The sequence below is a fragment of the Pipistrellus hanaki genome (genome assembly GCF_964339955.1).
Source record: "Pipistrellus hanaki genome assembly, chromosome: 16".
NCBI lineage: Eukaryota > Metazoa > Chordata > Mammalia > Chiroptera > Vespertilionidae > Pipistrellus > Pipistrellus hanaki.
The window spans coordinates 2,035,489-2,058,194 of NC_140518.1; the positions used below are offsets into that span (position 1 = coordinate 2,035,489).

Here is a 22,706-nt window from a genome sequence, read left to right on the forward strand (position 1 = left end):
CCCCAAGAAGCAAGGTCTGCTCATCAGGGGACCTGGCGGGGGGGAGGGGGGGGGGCAAGCCACAGGCTCCGGGACCCTCACCAGCGCGAGGCCGGGGTGCGCCCCCCTGACCCCCTCTCCTCTGCCCGCATTGATCCCCATTAGAGGGGTCCCTGCCCCAGTCTCAGGGCCCCTGCTGGAGCCAGCCCGCACCCCGCTGGGAGAGGGGAGTGCTCCTGAAGGGGGAGGGGGGGCCAGGAGGAGGGAGCCCGGCCAGGGCTCCAGGGCGGAGGGGTGCGGGCCCAGAACTTGGAGCCAGGGCGGGCGCCGCGGGGCAGGGCCCGGAGGGGAGGGGAGGGAGGAGCCCGACCACAGCCCGGGCCCCGGGGCCACCCCGCCTTCGCACCGGAGCCCGATCCGAACGGACCCGCTAGACACGGCTCAGCCTTGCACCCCCCGCCCCGCGGGAGCCGAACCCCCGGCACCGCCGCCTCCGGGCTGGACGCACAGGACGCCCCCTGCACCGGCCCGCACCCGGCGGGCTGACCCCCGCCCCTGGGCACCCCGACCCGGGCACCCCGACCCGGGCCCCCACCCCGCGCCTCCGACCCCGCGCCCCGGGAACTTTACCGAAAGGGTCTCAGGGTGACCAGGCACCTCCTGACCATTATCTTCCCCTCGGGGTGCACCGCGACCATCGTTCACGCCGCCCGGCGGGGGCGGGGGGCGCGGAGCCCGGCCTGACCCGCCGCGTCCGGGCCGCGAACCCGCCGGGGCGAAGCCGGTCCTGCGCGGGGTCGGGCCGCGGGGCGGCGGCGGAGGGAGGCGCGGCCCGCGGTCGGTGCCGCTCCGCGCTCACATTTTGGGGGCCGGCAGGCGGGTGCCCGCTCGGGCTCGCTCGCGGGGCGGGACGGCGCGCGCAGACCGGCTCCGCATCCCGGGCCCGCGCCCGGCCCCCGCCCCGTGCGGCTACAGGCGGCGCCCGGCCCGCGCCCCGGCCCCGCGCCGCCCCGCGCCCATGGCGCCCGCCGCCCGGTGCCCGCGCCGCGCTACGCGGGGAGGCGCCGCATTGTCCTCGGCGGCGGCTGGGACCGCGGCCCCGCTTCCCCGGCGCGGCGGCGCCCCCTGGTGGCCGAGGCCCGGAAGCGCGCCCCCGGGCCTGGGCGGGGCGAGGGGACCGCGGCCGGTCACCGTGCGGCCGCCGGCGCTGCTGCTCCGGCTCGGGCGTTGCCGGCCCCAGGCCCCGGGCCGCGGGCACAGAGGAGGCAGCGCGGGAAGGGACGCCCTCTCGGCCGGTGCAGGGCCTCCCCCAGCTCGGCCTCTATCTCCCCCGGGCCCAGGTTGTCATAAGCCTGCGGACTGAAGGGTCCCAGGTTCGATCGCCGCCAAGCGTACCTGCCCAGGGTGTGGGCTCCATCCCCAGTTGGGGGGCGTGCAGGAGGCAGCGATCCATGATCTCCTCTATCTCGGTCTGTCTCCTCTATCCTCTCTGCACCCGCCCTGTGCACCCTCTGATTGTGTCCATCCTCTGGCCCTCTCTGGTCAGACACTGCTCGGCTCCCCTTGGCTTTCTGACCCAAGTTCAAACGCGCGTGTGACCACAGGCTCTTCCGGAAGCGGGGGGCTGTGTGGGCCCAAGTTCTAACCTCAGACCCTCGGGTGACCATGGCTGGGTGTCTGGTCCCAGTCCTCGGCGTCTCCACTGTGAAATGGGAGAGACTGGAGATGCGCAGAGGCCCCTCCATCTCCATGAAGGCCTGCGTGCCCTCCTCCCGCCCCCCTCCACATGGAGACCGGGAAGCCCCAGGCTGGGAGGAGCCCCGGGCCGGGATGACCCTGAGGGCCCCTCCAGCCCAGAGGGGCCCCCACAGCCTGGCTTAGGGGGGGAGGAAGCCTTTGCTCCAGTCCACTGGGCCCTGGGCCCCCCCCCCAACCAGGCCCACCCCCAGCCCCTAAGCTGCCCTCTAACCCCCTCCAGCCCGCTCCTGAGCCGTTTTGCTCCATCGGCGACTCATGCTCCCACTTTTCCGGCTAATTCTCCATCAAAACCCACGGGCCCTGGTCCGTGACCTCACGGCCTCGCTCTCGGGGAACGCGAAGACGGATGATGAACGGCTGTTGGCGGACTAACCGCTGCTCAGGAGGTGACAGGTTTGCCGGACAAGGACACGCTGACCGGCCTCCGGGCGGAAGAGGGAGGAGTGGTGGCGGGAGCAGTGAGCGTGGCGGCGGGCTGGCTCCCGAGCCGGAGGCAGGGTCCGGCGGGGCTCTGAATGTACCTCAGGCCTGGGCATCCTCATCGGCCACACCCGCAGCCGTCCCACCCCGGGGTCACGGCCAAGCAGTCTACCCGGGGGCTGAAACGGCCCTTCCAGTGGTGTGGGTCCCTCATGAACGCTCAGGGGCGCGTGTACACCTGGTTGGCTGGCATTTTAGGCCAAAGGAGAGGGGAGAAGACAGGTCTCCCCCAAAGGAGAGCCATCTGCAGAGGTGGCCTTCCCTCTGTCGGGAGCCAGAATTCAGAAGGCGCGTCCGGCTGGCCTGGCTCAGTGATTGAGCATTGACCTCGTGGTTCAATTCCCGATCAGGACACATGCCTGGATTGTGGGCTCGATCCCCAGTGTGGGGCGTGCAAGAGGCAGCCGATCCGTGATTCTCATCATTGATGTTTCTATCTCACTCCCTCTCCCTTCCTCTCTACAAGCAATAAAAGCATCAATGATGAGAATCATGGATCAGCTGCCTCCTGCACATCCCGCACTGGGATCAAGCCCACAACCCGGGCCTGTGCCCTTGTCCGGGAATTGAACCGTGACTTCCTGGTTCACAAGTTGATGCTCAGTCACTGAGCCCCGCTGGCCGGTGACCCCATTTCTAAGAAATGTCAGTGTGGGCAGTTCCATGTAGACAGGAAGTGGACTGGCAGCCGCCAGGGGCCGGGGAGCGGAGTGGGAGCGGCTGCTCTGGGGACTGGCTTCTTTCTCGGCTGATGAAAATGTCCAGGACGGGATAATGGGGATGCTTGCACAATCTTATGACGATTCTAAACACCTGGATTGGCCCCAGCCGGTTTGGCTCAGTGGATAGAGCATCGGCCTGCGGACTGAAGGGTCCCAGGTTCCATTGCGGCCTTGATCTCTCCCAGGAGGGGGGTGAGCAGGAGGTAGCCAATCAATCAATGATTCTCTCTCTCTCTCCCTTCCTCTATGAAATCAATAAAATATTAAAACAACAAAAACGCCGCTGGATTGTACACTTGAAAGGGGCAAACGTGATCTGAATTCTGTCTCCACAGTGGAGACACTTGCCCATGGGTGCTTGTCTGTACAGAGGAGAGCGGGTTTGAGCAAGACCCTGCCTCGGAGTGTTTCCTCTCCCCCCCGCCCCCCTCCCGTGGCTCTGTGCCCTCACAGATTTGCACACGCAGCACCGAGGGCACCCGTGAGCCAAGCGCTGAGTAAGTGCTGCTTTGCTGACGGGCAGCGGCTTAGACAGGCTTAAGGGGCACAGGACAGGGCCCTGGCCCCAGGGTTCCCAGTGTGAAGATGCCCCTTATTCCAGCCTGTGACCCGCTGTGCCCCTTCAGGGCCTCTAGCGTGTTATTTCGGGCATTTAAAGCTTCCCCCCCCCCCCCACTTGCGGGCAGATCCCCAGTAGGGGGTGTGCAAGAGGCAGCTGATAGATGACTCTCTCTCATCGATGTTTCTAACTCTCTATCTCTCTCCCTTCCTCTCTGTACAAAATCAATAAAGCTTTCCCCCGTAGCCCGGCTGCTGTGGCTCAGTGGTTGATCGTCCACCTATGAACCAGGTCATGGTTCGATTCCCAGTCAGGGCACATGCCCAGGTTGTGGGCTCGATCCCCAGTGTGGGGTGTGCAGGATTCTCTCTCACCACTGATGTTTCTCCCTTTCCTTTCCTCTCTGAAGTCAATAAAAATACATTAAAAAAAAAATACCCCCCCCAGGGTGGGGATTGATAAGGTATGTACACATATAATATCTTAATAAAAAAACGAAAATTGAAAAATAAAAAACTCCAAATGCAAATTGAAAAATAAAATAAAATAAAATAACTCCCCCCCCCCTGGGCTGGGGCTTGGTAAGGTATGTACACATATAATATTTTAATGAAAAAAAAAACAAACTCCCCCCTAGGGTGGGTGCAGGCCAGAAGGGGTCAGTGTGGCAAAGGGGGGATGTATGCAATACTTTCAACAATAAAGATTAAAAAAATTTTTTTCCCCACAGAAGAGTCACCGGCCCTCTCCCCCCAGCTCCTCTCCGCGGGCTGATGAGAAGGAGTCTTAATGCAGTGGCCCTGGCTGCTGGTCTAATTTGATAAACACACAATTGAAGCTGCTCATAAAGCCATCTGTCATACCAGGCGTCAGCAGCGCTGGCGGAGGGCTCTCTTTTTACATCAGTTTTTAGGAGGATGATGAATTGGGTCTCGGTCGGGAATATCAGCAAAAGAGGGGGCTGGTCCGGGTGCCGCGGAGGGAAAGGGGACGTCTCTGGGGACATGTCACCTCTGCACAAATTCTCCTAGAGGACCCCACCCCACCCCGCCTCGCCCACCTCCTGGAACTGCGTCCGCTCGCCGCTCCCCCACTTCCTGGGCAGGAGGCGCTGTCGCTGTGCGGGAAGCCTGGCGGATCCTGGCCCCGCTCCTCGGCCGGATGGACAGGCGGGCATTCTGCCACGTGAGGCCCGCCGGGCAGAGGAAGACACGTCCCTTCTGTGTAGAGTCTCAAGTCGAATCCACAGCCCGGCCAGTGCGGCTCGGTGGTTGAACATCCACTCAGGAACCAGGAGGCCACGGTTCGATTCCTGGTCAGGGCACAGGCCTGGGTTGCGGGCTGGATCCCCAGCGTAGGGGTGGGGGACGGAATGCAGGAGCAGCCGATCAGAGATTCTTATCATTGATGTTTCTCTTCCTTTCTCTCTAAAATCAATAAAATTACATTTAAAAAAAAAATCACACCTTGGTTGCAGGTTCCATCTCCAGCCCATCAGGCCACATAGGGAAGCAACCAGTCTGTGTCTCTCTCACATCGATGTTTCTCCCCCGCCTCCCTCCCTTCCACTCTAAAGATTGATGAGAAAATATCCTTGGGTGAGGATTAAAAAAAAAAAAAAAATCAAGAAATTCATAAATAAGTGAAACAGCAAACTGACTCTCCCTCTCATCCATCAATTAAAAAATAAATAAGCCGAAACCGGTGTGGCTCAGTGGTAGAGCGTCGGTCTGCAGACTGAAAGGTCCCAGGTTCGATTCTGGTCAAGGGCATGTACCTGGGTTGCGGGCACATCCCCAGTAGGGGGTGTGCAAGAGGCAGCTGGTCGACGTTTCTCTCTCATCGACATTTCTAGCTCTCTATATCTCTCCCTTCCTCTCTGTAAAAAATCAATAAAATATATTTAAAAATAAATAAATAAAATATTTTTAAAGAAAACCTCACCCCAACAGCAGAGTTGGAAGCCAGGGAGCAGGGGAGAGTGTCTGCACTGAGCTGATTAGGGAGGCCTGAGGGGCCTCGGCTATAATTCTATAATTAGGGGAGCTGATGTCAGGCGGGGTAACTGGGGGGCTGTGCTCTGCCGGCAGGGACACGCTGCTGCTCAGTGATTGGGGGGTAGAGTCTGAGGGCTCCAGGCTCCAGGCGGTCAGCTCGGAGCACGGAGGCCTCGGCTGGAACAGCTCAGGTCCAGAAAGCGGCGGGACCAGGCGGCTCGGCCAGGCCCTGAGGAGCCCGCCCACTCGACTGTTCAGTGGAGACAGTCAGAGGAGCCCGTGACCCTGAAAGGACACACCTGGAGGCTGATGGGTATTCTGCGGGACCTCCCACTGTGTGTGTGTATGTGAGTGCATGTGTGCGTGTGCCTGTGTGCCTGTGTAAGCCTCACCTGGGGATATTTTTCCCATTGCTTTTCAGGGAGAGTGGATACGAGGGCGGGGGAGGGATGGAAGGGGGCATGCTCTAATCACTGAGCAGCACCAGCCAGCCCCGCCACACCTCCCTCGGCAGCTCATCCTTTCCCATTTCCAAGTGTAAGTGGTCCTGTTTGCAGGCTCCACTGGGTTTAAATTGGCTTTACTGCGGACACCTGGCAGCTTCAATAACACGGAGAGGCAAGCGGTAAAAACAATAAAATCCGTACAGCAGAGCGTGACCTGGAAGGAGGGATGAGACCAAGCCGGCAGCTGAGGGGCCTGTGGCCGACCGGCCCGCCCCGGGCTCAGTCTGGAAGCACTCGGCCAACACCCACCATGGACACCACCAACTCCCTCCTGGACGCTCCCGAGTCGCCCTCTCTGCCCCTCACTGGCAGCAGCAGGTCCCACAGCCCACCGGGCCTTCCGCCAGCCCTCACCGCGGGGAGCCGCTCCCCGCCCGAGTGCTCGGCTCCTGCTTCTCCCGGGCCAGGTCCAAGGGAAGATGCCGCGGGCTCTCCACGCGACTCCTAAAATCCTACCCGACAAAGCAGCTGGGCCGAAACCGGTGTGGCTCAGTGGTAGAGCGTTGGCCTGCGGACTGAAAGGTCCCGGGTTCGATTCCGGTCAAGGGCATGTGCCTTGGTTGTGGGCACATCCCCAGTGGGGGGTGTGCAGGAGGCAGCTGATCGATGTTTCTCTCTCATCAATGTTTCTAGCTCTCTATCCCTCTCCCTTCCTCTCTGTAAAAAATCAATAAAATAAAAAAAACAGCTGAGTGAGCACCTGGGCGTGTGCGTGGGGAGGAGGCTGTTCCGAGCTGGCGGAGCAACCCCTTCCCCTCGTGTCTCAGCACCAGTTCTGAGTCTCAGACGCGGTGCCAATCCCTCTGTGCTCTCGGGAGGCGGGGGCAAAGTGCACCTGAGCAGGCTCCTCGAAGTCGGGTCCTCCGCCAGGAGAGCCTCTGCCCTGGAACCCGGAACCGGAGGGCCCCCGCCACTTGCTCTCCCCTTGTGACGGTGTCTCCCGCGGGGCAGTGGGTGCGGCAGTGCCGTGAGGGTCCAGCTGCCTGTGTGAGTGGGAGGCCCCTCCTTGCTCACCTTGTCCTGTGGGTGTGAGCCCTCCCCTCTCTCCCCCTCCTTTTTAAAAAAATATATATATATACTTATTTATTTCAGAGAGGAAGGGAGAGGGGGAGAAACTCCAATGATGATAGAGAACCATCGATGGGTTGCCTCCTACACCCCCCTCCCCTCCACTGGGGATTGGACCCACAACTGGGCATGTGCCCTTGACCAGAAAGGAAATGGGGACGCTTCAGGCTGCAGGCCGAGGCTCTATCCGCTGAGCCACACTGGCCAGGGCCCCTCCACTCTTCACCCCAATATCCATGCACAATGAACCGGAGCTGACGCCCACAGCTGCCCAGGTTACTGTGGGTTTGGCTCGGGAATGGCCGCATTTACACGTCTGGGACTCACCTGCCGGTGGAGAGCAGCCGCAGCGGTCAGGGGCTGGGGCCGCAGTGACACAGGCCGTCTGCAGCCACAGGGAGTATTTAATGGCCCCCGATCCCATCAGTCCCAGGACACACCCGGGGTTCCTCCCCACCCAGGGATCCATCCTGGGCCCGAGTGCCCTCGCCTGTCACATTCCCACGGAAAGGGCGGAGAAGCACTTTGAGGACAGCCCACCAGAGCAGCCGGGAAAGGTCTCTACTGCAGCTGCTCCTTTTTACGTTGTTTAAACTGATCTTGAGAGAGAGGAAGGGAAAGGGGAGAAAACATGGATGGAAAGTGCTGCCGCTACCTTAGACATGAGACTCAGGAGGGCAATACTTTACACAAGGAAGAATTTAAATAAAAGGCGAGCTCTTTCCAGGAACCGGAGGGAGCGGGAGCGTTTACATTCGGTGACATGATTAAAGAACTCGCGTAGACGGGCTGAAAACAACATCTTTAAACGATTCTAACGGACAAACCAGCTTCCTATTCCGCTCGCTTTAGAGCGGACGGCTGTGAACTCGGCCTCGGGGCCGCGGGCCTCGGGCCGCGTCCTCCTTCCCACACTGAGCCCGCCCCCGCGGGGTGGTGGCCCTTCCACACGCTGTCCTTCGGGGCCGTGTGGCTGCTGTGGAGGCTCGGCCTCCCCCCTCGCTCGGCCTCCCGGGTCAGATGCTGCCGTAATCAGAGCCCCTGGCGACGATGGCGGCGGCTTCCCACTCCACCGCGAAGAAGGACAGCGTTCCGAAGAAGCCGAAGATCACCATGAGCAGCAGCTGCCAGTGGAGGAGAAGGTAGTTGCTGTAGAAGAACGCCACGGCCGCACAGATGGACTGGGAGGAGAGAAGACAGTCACCACAGGCAGCGGTGCCCGAGCTCAGTGTGGACCCCCCCCCCCCCCCCCGCAGCCCCCCACGCCCGGGCCCACGGCTCTGCGACTGGCAGAGCCCTCCACGTGTCTCCACAGGCTCCACGCGTCAGCCGCTCACAAACACGCACCAGAACCTCCCGACCAGAGCGGGTAACCATCGAGAGAGCTACAGTCTCTTATTTAAAATAGCAATTTGGGAAAAACTGGAGCAATAATGTGCATCACAGTGAGGACCGTCTGTGCCACTAATAAGCCAGGTAACCAAGGAAGGTCTGCCCTGGATTACAGACAGACAAGCTCTCTCCCAAAGGGGGGGCCGAGGGCCACACTCGGCATTGCTCCCTAATTCTAACCACAACCCCCTTTAGAGGCTTCCCCTTCTGCTCCCGAGAGAAGCATGGTAAGAAACAAAGCCAGCCCAGCCGGCGGGCCTCAGTGGTTGAGCGCTGACCTATGAGCCAGGAGGTCACAGTCAAGGACACAGGCCAGGGGTTTCCGGCAGAACCCCCAGTAGGGGGCGGGCAGGAGGCAGCCGGTCAATGATTCTCATAATTGATGTTTCTATTTCTCCCCTGCCCCCTTCCTCTCTGAAATCAATAGGAATATATTTAACAAGAAAACGGTGGAAGCACTAAGACAGGCGGTTACCTGGACAAACTTGAAGACGGCGAAGGCAGGGGCGCTGTCCTCGGAGTACAGGAAGCCCAGCATGCTGAGCAGCTGCGTGTTGAAGCAGCTGTCTCCCAGGCCCAGCAGGAAGCTGCAGAAGATGGCCACTTCCTTGCTGAACAAAAGGAAAATCGATGTAGAATGAGTATCGACATCTGCGAGGGCCATTTCCAATGTGAAAGCAGCTCTTCCCCGAAAGCATTTTACCTTCCAAGCTATAAATGCCGGGAAACAATAATAAACACTGGCGTTTGCAAAGGGAGAGGTTATGCATGCTCACAGCCCAGCGAACTCTGGGTGCCGAGTGTCTGGAGGCTGAGCACTGCACACAGATGTCAGGAGAGGAACGCCCTGCCCAGCGGGACGCCATTCTGCTCCTGGCTGTTCTTCCCCAGGCCCTCACTTCTAGCGGTTTCACTGCTCAAAAAGGCAGAGGAAAAACACTCAAACCGGAAGCTCAGGTGCTTCTTCATAGATAAGAAAAAGATCAGCACCAACTACAGAAATAACCGGGTTCTCTATGGATTTCCTCCTAAACTCCCCCTGGCTCCCTATCGCATTACAAAGCCCGGGGTCCCCGGAGCAGGTCACCTGCCCCGCGTTACAGAGCCCCACCTGTCCTTCCGCCCGCCCCCCCCACCCCCCCCCCTCCCCGCCAGGAAAGCCAGCCGCTCACCTGGACTTGATGTAGGCGCTGCTGTCGGTGCCCTCGAGGGGGGCGATGGGGGCGTCCGCGGGCATGTTGAGGAAGATCAGGTAGAAGGCCACGAAGTGCACCAGCGTGCCCAGCAGCACCACCGGGTTCCGTCCGAAGCGGTTGTTCTTGCTCAAGAGGCCGAAGAGGCTCCCGCCTAGAAACCGAGGACAGAACAACCGAGATCAGGTTAATAAATCAAAATACAGATCTGGAAAAAGAAAAAAAAAAAGAAAAAAAGAAATGAAACCCAGTGAGACTGAAGTGCGGGCAGACTGGGGACCCAGGGCTTCCTCCTGAGTCTGAGGTCAGGGCAGACGCCCTTGACCCTGGGGAGTGTGACGCTCAGGGGGCAGGCAGTGTCAGAACGGGTGTGTGTGTGTGTGTGTGTGTGTGTGTGTGTGTCTGGACCCCAGCTAGCGTCAGACAGACGGGACACTGCACCTGAGCATCTTCAGAGACCCTGTGTTTTCCCATTTATGGTTTGTCTCTGAATTATTCCGCAAATGACTTGTAACTTAGTTACAACAGTGATAATGAAAAAAACAACAAAGACCTGCCCATCTGGGGAAAAATAAACAGGGAAGCAGAAACTCAAGCACAGAGCTGTGAAGCACACTTCACGTTTCAGCCGTCACGGAGACAGCCTCCTGCGGAGGCCTGGCTGCCTCACCCAGGATCTCGCCGACGCCGATGAAGATGCCGGACAGCCCGATGAGGCTCTTCTCCTCCGCGCCGAACCGGTTCACGGCGCCGATGCAGGTCCCGTACACCCCGGAGAAGAACGTCAGCTCCAGACCTTCCGGGACAGCGGGTGTGAGCGAGACGCACCCTGCCCTCCCCAGCTCTCTCCGTGCCTAGGAGGGTCTGAGCACACCACACACACACAGCAACACACCACACACACAGCAACACACCACACACACACAAGCAACAAAAACTTGTCCGGCCTGAAACCTCCTGGACAGAGTGTTCATGCTGGTCACTGAGTGGCCCCCCAGGGCAGATGTCGCATATTTCAGATAAAAATATACAGATCAGAGGAGCAGAGACGTGCTCTGTTCAGAATGGTCACTGCATGTGTAGGGGACGGGGAAGGGCAGATGTCGGTGCTGGAAACCCACCACTGTCTCACTAATAGAGATGTAAAAGGCCGGTCAACCTTGAAGCTCTGAAAGGTCAGAGCCAACCACTCCCTATCAACTTCTCCACCAAATAATCATGTAAATTCTTACGGATATGATAATCCACTTATTACCTGCCTAAGGGTAATGGGTGTATCCCATAGTCTCAATAAAGGGACAGCAAGGCCAGAGCCAAAGGGTTGTCCTCCCATAGGGGTGGGCTCCCGCCTGGCCCCCCATTTCCCAAATCCATACTTTCCTAGTCTCTTTTCATTTGTGTGCGGCCTTCTCCAGACCGGAACCCTGAACCACAGAGAGCTCACGTCTGTCTGTAATAGCTTCCCGAGGGAACAGAGGATACGTTCGGAAACTAGCAGGTACTACTGCACAGTAATGTTTTAATTCAATCCTTTCCCCAGGAAACTGTGAAAAGGGTGAAACTAGGGCGGATCAGCCAAAGACCCGATTCCTCAAAGACACAAACCATAACTGAATTTGAAAGATGCTTCTATTTATTCTTTTTCTCCTAAAAAGATGCTTACACCCACGAGGCAGATAAGGGCAAAGTAACAACTGGCCTGATCCACCCCTTTTAAGAGGAAATAAGTTTCCTGTCATTGCTAAGATGTCAGAGCACCCCACCCATCATCACATCACGTGACCAGCAGTAAGCCACCAGCCTCATTCCTTTCCCTCAGAAATGCTCTGAATGCCCAGCGTGTGGCTCAGAGGTTGAGCGCTGACCTATGAACCAGATCACAGTTAGATTCCTGGTCAGGGCACCTGCCCGGGTTGCGGGTTTGATCTCCAGTAGGGGACGTGCAGGAGCAGCTGATCAACGATTTTCTCTCATTTTTGATGTTTCTATCCCTCTTTCCCTCTCCCTTCAATCAGTAAAAATCATATTATAAAAAAATGGCCTTAATCCATACAAAGTCACAAAGGTTTGCTCTGTTTTTTTCTAGCGTCCACTTTGCCCTACAATCACTGGCTGGGATGACCGTGTCCCCCTTATAAGCCTGTGTAGACCCGTCCACACGCACGTGGGCTGGCCCTGTGTGCTGGGAGGTGACCTGGAGGTGGCAGGCTAGCTTTAGGGTCCGGTCCTTTCTCCTTCTGCCACTAAGAAGTCTGGCATCCCGCAGGGAGGGGAGGGGTCACAGGAGGGCCTGCAGCTGGCCAGGCACACCTGGACCTGACGCTTTCCGAAAGCAAATGAAACCATCTGGAATGTGGGAGCCAAGCTGCCCTCTGACAGGCCCCACTGGGACCATCACAAGCACCCTCAGCTGAGCCCAGTGCACGGAACCGTGAGAAGAATGACATGGTGGTAGTTGTCATTAGTCCACCACAGAAAGCAAACCAGGAAAAGGCACTGATTTCCTGCTGAGCAGCTACCTGTATAGGCCGTTGTGATGCTGAGGAGGAGCATCTCCTTGGTGACACACAATTCAAGAGACTTTTCTGTAAAAACAAAAGAAAATCTGCAACTTAATTTCAACGAATCGAACAAAAATTCTAAAACATTTGTTCACCAAAACACCGCTTGGTCAATAATGCCAGTAAACAAATACACTGGGACAGAGCTTGGTAATCCACTTTTCAGACTAAAATGCTTAGGGGATGGCTCGGCCGGTTGCTCAATGGTTAAGAGCATCGGCCCTGGGACGAAAGGGCTGCCGGATGCTGGAGAGATGGCCTGTCCTCACTTTCTCCTGTAAACCCCGAGTGCCGGGTTCCCTGCCGCCCCCTCGCGCCTCCCTCACACCCCACTCGGGTGAGGATGTGGGATCACCGCCATCCTTCGCATCCCGTTCCAGACTGTTTGTGGAGAAGACTCATGCCTTCAGAGCGGCAGACCCAGGAACAGAAAACACGGGGGGACCGTCACCCCCATTACCCCGGGAGAGGGAGAGGCAGGTGCTGCCGTGGCCCTGAACAGTCCTCCTACTTCAGCCACAGGAAACACTTACTGAACGCATCCACGGCCTTGGTCAGGTTGTTCCGGGGAGACCTGGTGAAAGAAAAAGAAAGGACAGAAACGCTTTATCCCCTGAACCTGGAAAAGAGCACAAAACTACTCCTCACTTCCACTGAGGCTTGTAAGGTCCTGAGGTCCCCGCCGTCTGACCAGCACGCCCAGCGCCTGGGTGCTCCCTGCTCCAGGAGGCTGGCCTTGCCCAGCAGCTGGCTCAGCGCCACCCAGTGGCTCTTTATGGAATTGACCAGGAACTGAATTCTCTCCTGCCGGATGCGCTGAACACATTCAAGCAGGATTTGCAGACCTGACAGCTCATCCTGCTGTTTGCACCCCGTGAAAACCATGTGTGCCAGCTCAACCGCCCGCCACTCCTGTGTCACGAGTAAGTTCTTTAGCGTCAAAACGCTCCAACAGCACCACTTCCCGCCAGCTGGGTTCACAGCTGGGTGCAGTGGAATTTACTGATTAAAAATGTGGGCCAACAAACAGTAAAAACTCGGGCCAGGTCCAACACGAGAATTCGGAAATAAGCCCCGGCCCTGTAGGCACGGGTGGAGCAGAGCTCCCTCCCCCCACGTGCTTTAAAACCTTCCCCTCCTGCCTGCCCGGGATCGGGTGTCAGCGGGGCTATAAAAAGGCTGGTAGCCTCTCACTGGAGCTACTCAAAATCCACTCAAGCAGAGGAACACGGCGGGTCTTACTCGCTGACTTCCAGGTCCTGGTCATCGGAAAGCTCGTCTTCCCCCAGGATGTTCTCGGAGGCTGGCTTCCGGATGAGGAAGAACAGAACCGTCCCCAGCAGGCTGATCACCGTCAGGGCGATGAACACGGTTCTCCGGTCACTCTCTGGGGGGAGGGAGGAGGGAGGAGGGAGGAGGGAGGAGAAGAAAGTAGGTATCCTGGGCTTATTTATAACCATCAAAACACTTCCTCGTTCAACTCGTCCTTGACTGCATCAGTAAAATAGGCTATCTCCACCTTTGCTTTTTCAGTTACAGAAATACTAATAAGCAAAAAGAAAAAGAAAAAAAGGCACAAGACGTGCTCGCTTCGGCAGCACATATACTAAAAAAGGCACAAGAACTTAATCCTATCCTTTGAATCCAAGAAGCATACAGACAAAACAGTTAGGAACTCCAAAACCTGACAACTGACTCACCTGCTCATTTACAGCATTACCCCCTCCCACACCTGCAGATGCCGTCTGCAGACATCAGCTTAATAATATAATCCCAGGGGAAAGCCACTAACAGCTAAAATCTGAGCGGCCTTAAGGTACCAGGGTCCATCAGAACCATTCTGCACAAAGCAACCCCGGGTAGTTTTGTGAAACTGCCATTACGACTCGCACATAGCTGAATAAGGCGAAATGAAAGAAACCAACCTGATATGTGAGTTTTCCCTTGCCAAGCAAAATATATGTAGAGGTTTCCAAAGAACAAGCTGGGGTTAAAAAAAATAAAAAAGGGAAGAAAGAATGTTGGGAAATTATTTTCATATTTCTAGTTTGTTAAGCCATGTTCCCATTACTTGTTAAAAAGAGAAAGCAGAAAGCATACATAGTCTTGCAAGTATCTTCCTGCCCTAGGTCATTGGGAAGAGTCCACCCCACCCTGACTCTGAAAAACCCAACTGGCCCAGACAGAGCCGGGCCCCCCCTCCTCCCTCGGGCGGCACCTGACTCAGCACCGCCTTCAGGAGGTCCTGACTCACAGTGAGGCATGTGACTGCTTATTGGAACTCCAGAAACCACTCCGTCTGCCTTTTGAGATTAAATGCCTATTTGTTAATAGCTACCTGCCAGGGCAGCTCGGTCAGAAGGACCTGGCCTTTGGAGTCATATAAGGATGATTTAAATCAGACCAGTGACTCAACTTTTCAGCCTGTTTCTCGTCGGCATGCTATCTCATGAGGATTATTAAAGTTAGTAAGATCAGAAAAGTTTCTGAAGGATCGCCAGTGCTAAATACATTAGGGTTAACATCCGTTTCTATTTACTAACCCAACCTTCCACTGCATTTGAGATCAGTTAGTGCACTTTAAGTAATCCTATGAAATGTTTTCACCTGCGGCTAGGAAGGTAAGTCACACAGCGTGGGGAAACCTGTGACAAGCGATGGAGGAAGGCTGAGCCCCGAAGGTCAGTACCTGGACTGTAGGAGCGCCCAGAAGATGCCGCTGTTCCGCCCGATGGTGTGCTCGTCCGAGTTGATGGTGAGGCAGTTGCCCTGGGCCGTCCACAGCACTAAATTCAAACCGAAAGGTGAGACCACGCAGCTTTACGTCCTCAACGCACAGATCTACCGTGAGGGAAGCCGGGGAAACGAGGAAGACCACCCCCCAATGCTCACCAGCAGCTGCAACGCCGAGGAACACGGAGGCTGTGTAGAAGGACCACGTGAAAGGCTGGATAAAAACGGCAATGTACATGCTAAAATATAACAGGTCACCGATTACATCAAACAACACCGCCAGGGCGCCTCTATGGCTTCTAGGAGTCAGTTCTGGGGGTTCTCCTCTCTCCAATGCAACCTGGAGCCCGGCCGGCGTGGCTCAGGGGCTGAGCATCGGCCTGTGAACTGGGAGGTCACGGCTCGGTTCCCAGTCAGAGCACAGGCCTAGGGTTCCGGGCTCCATCCCCAGGGGGGGCATGCCGAGGGCAGCAGATCCACGACTCTCTCTCATCATGGATACTTCTCTCTCTCTCTCTCTCTTCCCCTCTCCCTTCTTCTCTAAAAATCGATAAAATACAAGTTTAAAAAAAAAATTAAGTCCCACCTGTAAAGGACTCCTCCAGTGTTGAAAACAGAACAACAAAAAGGGACAGAGGTGGCCTAAGCATTTCTTAGCTTACTGGCTCACACGTGTAAAATCGGGCACTGAATGACGGTGCAGCTGCTGAGCCCATGAAGGGACTGTGGTCCCACAGCCCACCAGGGACCTTGAACTCTTTCATCTGAATTCCTGCCAGTCAACTTGACATCAGTTAAGATTATTTCAGGGGGAATTCTTTTGGACTCTAGTGGAAAGGGATTTTTGCGAACTGTTCTTATTAAGAGTAAAACAAGAGCGAGTATATGCATGACCAATCTCATTCAAACGCTGTGGTATCCTGAGCACAGAGAAGACAGCAGACCCCTAAAACATCGCCTTCGTCTAGGCCAGTGGTCGGCAAACTCACTAGTCCACAGAGCCAAATATCAATAGGAGAATGACTGAAATTCCTTTGGAGAGCCACATTTTTTAAACTTAAATTCCTAACGCCACTTCTTCAACACAGACTCGCCCAGGCTGTGGTATTTTGTGAGAGTCACACTCCAGGGGCCAAAGAGCCGCATGTGACTCGTGAGCCGCAGTTTGCCGACCACGGGTCTCTTCTTCTCAACCCAAGTAAGCAGGCTCCTGTTCCAAGCTCTCTGTGCTGAGACGCGGAAGGTGTTCCCAGTAAAAGAAGGACAAGCACCGCCTCACCTGTAGAACAGGCCGCTGGCGAACATGGACAGCTGGGGGCCCACGATGGCCACCACGGAGGGCGTGATCAGGTTCGAGGCGGAGAACACGCCGTAAATGATGGCCATGCTGCACACGGAACAAGAACAACAGCGCGGGGCTGTCTTAAGAGTCCCTCTTCGGGTTTCCTTAGTCTCTGGCGGCATTTCTAATGATGTCCTTCAACCCAACGCCATGTTCAAGTTCTCACGTGTATGGAATAGCGAAGTCTCACCCCACGTTCCTTTGGGGAAGTGCGCCCTGGTGGATATGGTGTCTGACATCCTGGTAAATTATAACCACAGCGAGCAGGCACCGTGCCAAGCACTTTGTACATGTTTCTGCCCTTCAGCCCCCCGGCTCTGAGAAGAGGGCATTGTTAGCGCCCTCGTCTCTCAGAGAAGGAAACGGAAACCCGGGAGGGCTAAGGCCCCTGCCTGGCGTCCCCCGGGGCGCCTCCCGGGTCCAGTCCCTGGTCATCTGCGGCCCCAGTCACCCAGGCTGCTCTCCACACTCAGCTACAAGCCCTGGCAAGTTCGGCGCCTCTGCTGCTATAAATAACGGGCAGAGGTAAGCCAGAGTTCACGCAGAGGCAGCTCAGCCTCCAGGTCTCACTGAACAGTACTCAGCGACTGTAGACCCACCTTACCTGGTACGTGTATGTCTTGGGACAAAGTGGGACTAAAACCATTCCAAAGGTCCTGGATTTACTTGCTCCTCACACGCCCACAGTAGATTATTCTTTGGCTTTTACGAACCTCCAAATACTACCAAATGTCCCTTCCCTTGTTCCGTAGAGTACGTATGTATACAAAGCACTACGAAACGCTGTGGGAATCCTTTAGAAAAATGGGCATAAATATCCCTTTACTCTCAAATATCGCATACAAGGTCAGGCTTGGGATCGGTGATAACCAAGGAAGACGGGGTGGGGGTGGGGAGAGGTGACCCACAAGACTGGTATTGCCCACAATCTCCTACGAATGGAGAAACGAGGAAGCGTGTCTGTGCGTGGGTACACGCGCAGTTACGCTCCCGGCTCCAGGCACAGTGTACCAGGACTTACACGCTGGTCTCTTCGCCATGTGCAAGCTGGGACTCAGCGCCCTGATGACAGCCTAGGAATCCTCAGAAATTGCAAAAGCAGAAAGACCAAGTGTTTCAAGATCCTATAAAACGGCCTCTGCGTTAAGGTTGGGAAGACGTAACATGCCGATACTTGAGGGCTTATGAAATGCCAGCTCCTGTGCCCAGCTCGCTGAGTGAGGAAGCCCGGTTCGGCGAGGCAGCTTGCCTAAGACTTTGCAGCAATTCGGATCTGAAGCCGGGAGTTCAGAACTGGTGTCTAACTCAACACAAAACCTAAACTCATCGCCTTTATTCAACGATGTTCTCCCCAAAGTCTACATACAGAGAAGGAAACAGCAGTCCCTACGAACGCCCTGTATTTCACCGCCCGTGATTCTGATGTGGATTTAAGCAACCTTTCCCCAACCCCCCCTCCCGGAATATGTAAAGTAAAACCGAGGTACAGAGCCATACCTGGTGTACCCACTGCCGTGGAAGTCCGTGCTGTTTAAGCTCCGGATGACAGTTTGCTGCGTGGAGACAAAACGATCAACAACATGAAAGGTTTTTGCAACCCCTCTCCCCCCTGGAGTCTCCAAGCGCTGGGAATAGAGTAAAAACGGAGTGCCCAGTACTTAGCGATGGAGGTGACGGAGAGAAGAAAAAGGATCACAGAACAGAAGATAACCCGAGTCAGGGAGCGCGGTGGGGGAGGGGGCTGCGGAAACTGCCTTAATCTCCAAGTTTAACGCAGACTTTAATACAGACAGAAAGATGCACAGGCCAACACACGCCCAGCATCACACAGAGGAACCCACGGCCACGTTTCACATCCCCACACGTCCAGAAGAAAGGCTGGGTACGTGAAATCAACCCTAATGGTTAAAAAACAAGGAGGAAGGCTGGGGAAATAAAAGGCGCGACTTGAGCGCTCTCAGATACGATTAAAGTTTAGTCTCATTTCTGGGACGCGGGACAGCAGACCCCAACTCACCGCCACATTTCCACAAGTCTGGAAGGCGGTGAACATAAACATAAAGGCGACCCCCAAGATGATGATGTTGAAGAGCTTTTTAGATTCCGGGGACATGTTGGCGCCCGTCGGCCGGAGGCCCGCAGCCCCGGGCAGTCAGCTCTCCTCGGGGCGCACCCACCGCCAACCCCGGGGTGAAGAGGCGGCGAGCGGAGGCGCCCGGAGCCAGGAGCCAGGAGCCAGGAGCCAGGCTGTCGCCCTCCGTTCCGCGCATCCGAATCCGGCTTGGGGCGAAGCGCTCCCCGCGGGCAGTTAGCGCATCCCCAGGGGGCGGCGGGGAGGAGGAGCCCGGCACGAAGGCCGCCGCTGGGTGGAGGGCCGCCAGGGGGATCAGGAGCCAAGGACGAGCTGCAGAGCCGGCGCCGCCCCGCCCGCCCGCCCGCCCGCCGGGCCGGACTCGGTGCGGGTCAGGCGGCCCGGTCACCTGACCGCAGCCGCGGCGCCGCCGTCCAGCTGGGAAATGTAGTCCCGCGCCGCCGGGACTGGCCGGCGCCTCGCGAGACTCCTTCCCCCGTGAGGGGAGCGGGCCGGGCCCGCGGCGCCGGCTAAGGCGGAAAGCGGAGCCCAGCGGAAGGGCGGAGACTGGCGGGAGGGGGCCTGGGACCACATAGCGGGGCCCGGGGCGGCTGGGGACCCGGAGACGCAGATGGGGGGAGGAGGAGGCCCTCGGACGGAGGCGGGGCTGAGGCCTGAGCCGGAAAGCGGCGTGGAACTCCGGTACTGGCACGGAAAGGGAGGCGGAGCCAGGGCGGGAGCACCTCCCCTTCCTCCTGCCCCGCAGCGCCGGCCGGAAGAAGCGTTTCGCGGGCTTTCCAACTGCCGGCCGAAGCCACTCCCCCCTCCCGGCGGCAGTGACTCCGCGCTTTTCCGGGCTCTGCGCAGGCGCGCCGGGCACGGCCGGCGCACGCGGCCGGGACGTTGCGGGGCCAGCCAATCAGAGGGCTCGTTTCTGGGTGGCGCGGGCGCCATTTTGTGAGGCTGAATATAAATGGGCACTGGGGCCGGATACTCGCCCAGTTGCTTCGGTGCTTCGATAGGCGGCTGCTCCGTCCGTCAGTCGGCCTTTCTCAGAAACGCTTCCACGCGGAAGCCAGTTGCCGGAGGAGAGGCGCGGCGTGGAGCTGAGCTAGTCTGAGGAAGCCGCCGCCGCCCCTGCGGAACGCGCGGGCCCGCCCAGGGCGTTCGTTTCTCGGCGCGCAGTCGCAGGGCCTGGCCGACGCTCCAGAGCCATGAGTTACGGCCGCCCGCCTCCCGATGTGGAGGGCATGACCTCCCTCAAGGTGGACAACCTGACCTACCGCACCTCGCCCGACACCCTGAGGCGCGTCTTCGAGAAGTACGGGCGCGTCGGCGACGTGTACATCCCGCGGGACCGCTACACCAAGGAGTCCCGCGGCTTCGCCTTCGTCCGCTTCCACGACAAGCGCGACGCCGAAGACGCCATGGACGCCATGGACGGGGCCGTGCTGGACGGCCGCGAGCTGCGCGTGCAGATGGCGCGCTACGGCCGGCCCCCGGACTCGCACCACAGCCGCCGGGGACCGCCACCCCGCAGGTACGGGGGTGGTGGCTACGGACGCCGGAGCCGCAGGTAATTGGGGAGGGGCCCGGGCTGACTCTCAAAGGTGCGCGGGGGCACGTGGTGGCGGGCGGCCGCGGGCCTGGGCCACCCCGGCTCGCGGCCGGGAAATGGCGGCGGCCCCGAGATAATGGCGGGCGGGCGGGCGGGGCGCGGCCGGATCGCGGGGCCTGACGCGCCTCTCGCTTCCGCCCTCAGCCCCAGGCGGCGCCGCCGCAGCCGATCCCGGAGTCGGAGCCGGTCCCGGTCCCGCAGCCGATCCCGCTACAGCCGCTCCAAGTCTCGGTCCCGCACTCGCTCGAGGTCGCGGTCCACCTCCAAGTCCAGGTCGGCGAGAAGATCCAAGTCCAAGTCGTCGTCCGTGTCCAGATCCCGCTCGCGGTCCCGGTCCAGGTCGCGGTCCAGGAGTCCCCCGCCCGTGTCCAAGAGGGAGTCCAAGTCCAGGTCGCGGTCCAAGAGCCCCCCCAAGTCTCCGGAAGAGGAGGGAGCCGTGTCCTCTTAAGCAAACGGTAATGCCCACGGGGTCCGCGGCGCATGGCCCGCTGGGGGGTGTGAGTAGGGTTCCGTCCGCGCTCGCCGGAAGGCGCCTCCCGACTTGGTTAGGAGCCGCTCTGCGCTCAGCCTGGGAGTGCTCTGGATGAGGGGTCTGCAGAAGGATGTGTGTGAGCTTAGATGATGGTGGCTGTTTCGTAAACTGTTTGAGACCTATTGATGAAAATGACTATTTCTTGCTGTTTTTATCCAACGTCTGCATTTTCCCCTTTAAAGCTGCGGTCTCCTGTTTGATAAAAGAATATTGGCCAGTATTGCAGATTTTAACTGATTTGGCTGATCCTCCAGGGACCAGTTTCTGTGGGCGTGTATTGGAGCAGGTTTGTCTTTAAATGTTAAAGATGCACTATCCTCGTAGAGAAAGCTATCAGCTCAACTCTTGTTGTGCTGACTGGGACTCACTATTCTAGTGGATGTGGCAAACGAATTGCAAAAAGCAGCAATGAACTTTTGGAACCCAAAAAAAGTTTACAGGTATTGCGCTGGGTGGGGAAAGGATAGTGTGTCTTTAACTCTCCAATTGTTTGGTCCTATTTTTTAAAAGGAAGGGCCCTAAGTAGCTCAGATATTAAAGCCTTATTCTCATTGCCAAATGTTTTGTTTGAAAACTAAATTTATCTCAAAATATAGGTTACTTTTCTGATTTCGTTTTGTTTGGATACAGCCCCCCCACCCCTTTTCTCCTTTTCTTTTCTCCCCCCCCTCCCCTTTAACGATTTTTCACCTTGGTTATTTGGCCAAGAACACACAAATTTATAAATGCTAATGTGAAAATTTACTAATTTGGGCCTTAAAAAATTTGTGAGAATGGCTGGGTGGAACCTTTCTGTAACCTACTTGTTTCACCAGAGCCTTAGTGAGTACATGCCTGAAATTGAAACCATGTGCGCTTTGGACTTCACAGTAGTGGAAGGTAAACTGAACTTAATTTCTCTTCAAACCTAGATGTGTCGACAAGCAACATAACAGAAAACCTGGAGGAAAAGGACTACATGCTCAGTCCATCAAAGAGTCCTGCCTTGGAACAAGCAACTGGCTATTGAAAAGGTTATTTTGTAACATTTGTCTAACTTTTTACTTGTTTTAAGCTTTGCCTCAGGTGGCAAACTTCATTTTATGTGCCATTTTGTTGCTGTTATTCAAATTTCTTGTAATTTAGTAAGGTGAACGACTTCAGATTTCATTATTGGCTTGGATATTTGAGGTAAAATTTCCTTTTTGTTTATATAGTGCTGACTTTTTTTGTTTGAAATTAAACAGATTGGTAACCTAATTTGTGGCCTCCTGACTTTTAAGGAAACGTGCAGCCATTACGCACAGCCTAAAGCTGTCAAGAGATTGACTCAGCATTGCCTTCATTCCTTAGAATTAAAAACCTACAAAAGTTGGTGTAAATTTGTGCATGTTATTTACCTTCAGATCTAAATGGTAATCTGAACCTAAACTTGTATAAAGACTTTTCAGGTGAAAAGACTTGATTTTTTGAAAGGATTGTTTACCAAACACAATTCTAATCTCTTCTCTTATGTATTTTTGTGCACTAGGCGCAGTTGTGTAGCAGTTGAGTAATGCTGGTTAGCTGTTAAGGTGGCGTGTTGCAGTGCAGAGTGCTTGGCTGTTTCCTGTTTTCTCCCGATTGCTCCTGTGTAAAGATGCCTTGTCGTGCAGAAACAAATGGCTGTCCAGTTTATTAAAATGCCTGACAACTGCACTTCCAGTCACCCGGGCCTTGCATTAGATAACGGAGCATACAGTGAGCACATCTAGCTGATGATAAATACACCTTTTTTTTTTTTTTTCTACCCCTCTACCAAATGGTAAAAATGATCACCTTCATGTATGAACTTGAAATATGAAAAATGTTAAGGAAGCAAATGGTTTGTAACTTTGTAAGTACTTAAAACATGGTGTATCTTTTTTTTTTTTTTTGCTCATAAATATTCTGTACTATAACCATTGTTTCTATAGTTTAATTAAAAATGTTTTCTTGGTGTTAGCTTTTCTCAGAATATGTCTTGGTCTTTTTTCCTCCCTTTGTTTGAAAGGCCTGTGCCATTGTGAATGTTACTGTATAGTATCAAAGTGAAATGCTTAGCTGATTTTTTTTTTTTTAATGCCAGTTCAACAATCCCGAAAATTGATGTTCTATGGTAGCACGCTGGGGTTGTGGCTGCTCCTTTCTCATGACCTAATGGATGCCCTATTTTAATGACTTAGGAACAACTTGAG

The 22,706-nt window shown here is 56.2% G+C and overlaps 3 protein-coding genes across 11 annotated transcripts in view; 1 reads left to right on the forward strand and 2 right to left on the reverse strand.

The window, feature by feature from the left end:
• The window catches only part of MGAT5B (alpha-1,6-mannosylglycoprotein 6-beta-N-acetylglucosaminyltransferase B), a 28,465-nt gene extending 27,605 nt beyond the window's left edge, over positions 1-860 (reverse strand). Inside the window, 1 exon segment of the mRNA XM_084861935.1 lies at positions 610-860. Within this exon segment, the coding sequence (XP_084718061.1) occupies positions 610-677 (68 nt within the window). The 5' untranslated portion in view covers positions 678-860.
• A 6,893-nt stretch (positions 861-7,753) lies between these two features.
• MFSD11 (major facilitator superfamily domain containing 11) lies at positions 7,754-18,750 on the reverse strand. The gene is made up of 13 exons (XM_084862015.1): positions 18,308-18,750; positions 17,788-17,843; positions 16,228-16,335; positions 15,108-15,187; positions 14,905-15,001; positions 14,141-14,199; positions 13,458-13,602; positions 12,749-12,789; positions 12,174-12,239; positions 10,325-10,450; positions 9,634-9,808; positions 8,937-9,072; positions 7,754-8,250 (listed from the first exon to the last, which is right to left on the reverse strand). Exons 1-13 carry the CDS (start codon positions 18,401-18,403, stop codon positions 8,086-8,088), a joined length of 1,350 nt encoding a protein of 449 aa, XP_084718141.1. The 5' UTR covers positions 18,404-18,750; the 3' UTR covers positions 7,754-8,085.
• Positions 18,751-19,303: 553 nt separating this feature from the next.
• Positions 19,304-22,473, forward strand: SRSF2 (serine and arginine rich splicing factor 2). 9 transcript variants are annotated; one of them, XR_014792983.1, is made up of 5 exons: positions 19,316-19,937; positions 20,124-20,434; positions 20,694-20,797; positions 21,423-21,524; positions 22,022-22,473. XR_014792983.1 is itself a non-coding variant. In XM_084862077.1 (3 exons), exons 1-2 carry the CDS (start codon positions 19,576-19,578, stop codon positions 20,425-20,427), a joined length of 666 nt encoding a protein of 221 aa, XP_084718203.1. In that variant the 5' UTR covers positions 19,305-19,575; the 3' UTR covers positions 20,428-20,434; positions 21,423-22,473. The 9 variants fall into 9 exon arrangements, 3 of the variants coding, with proteins under 3 accessions (XP_084718203.1, XP_084718204.1, XP_084718205.1); XR_014792981.1 differs by lacking the exon at positions 20,694-20,797 and having other exon boundaries at positions 19,304-19,937; XR_014792982.1 differs by having other exon boundaries at positions 21,423-22,473.
• Positions 22,474-22,706: the final 233 nt, after the last annotated feature.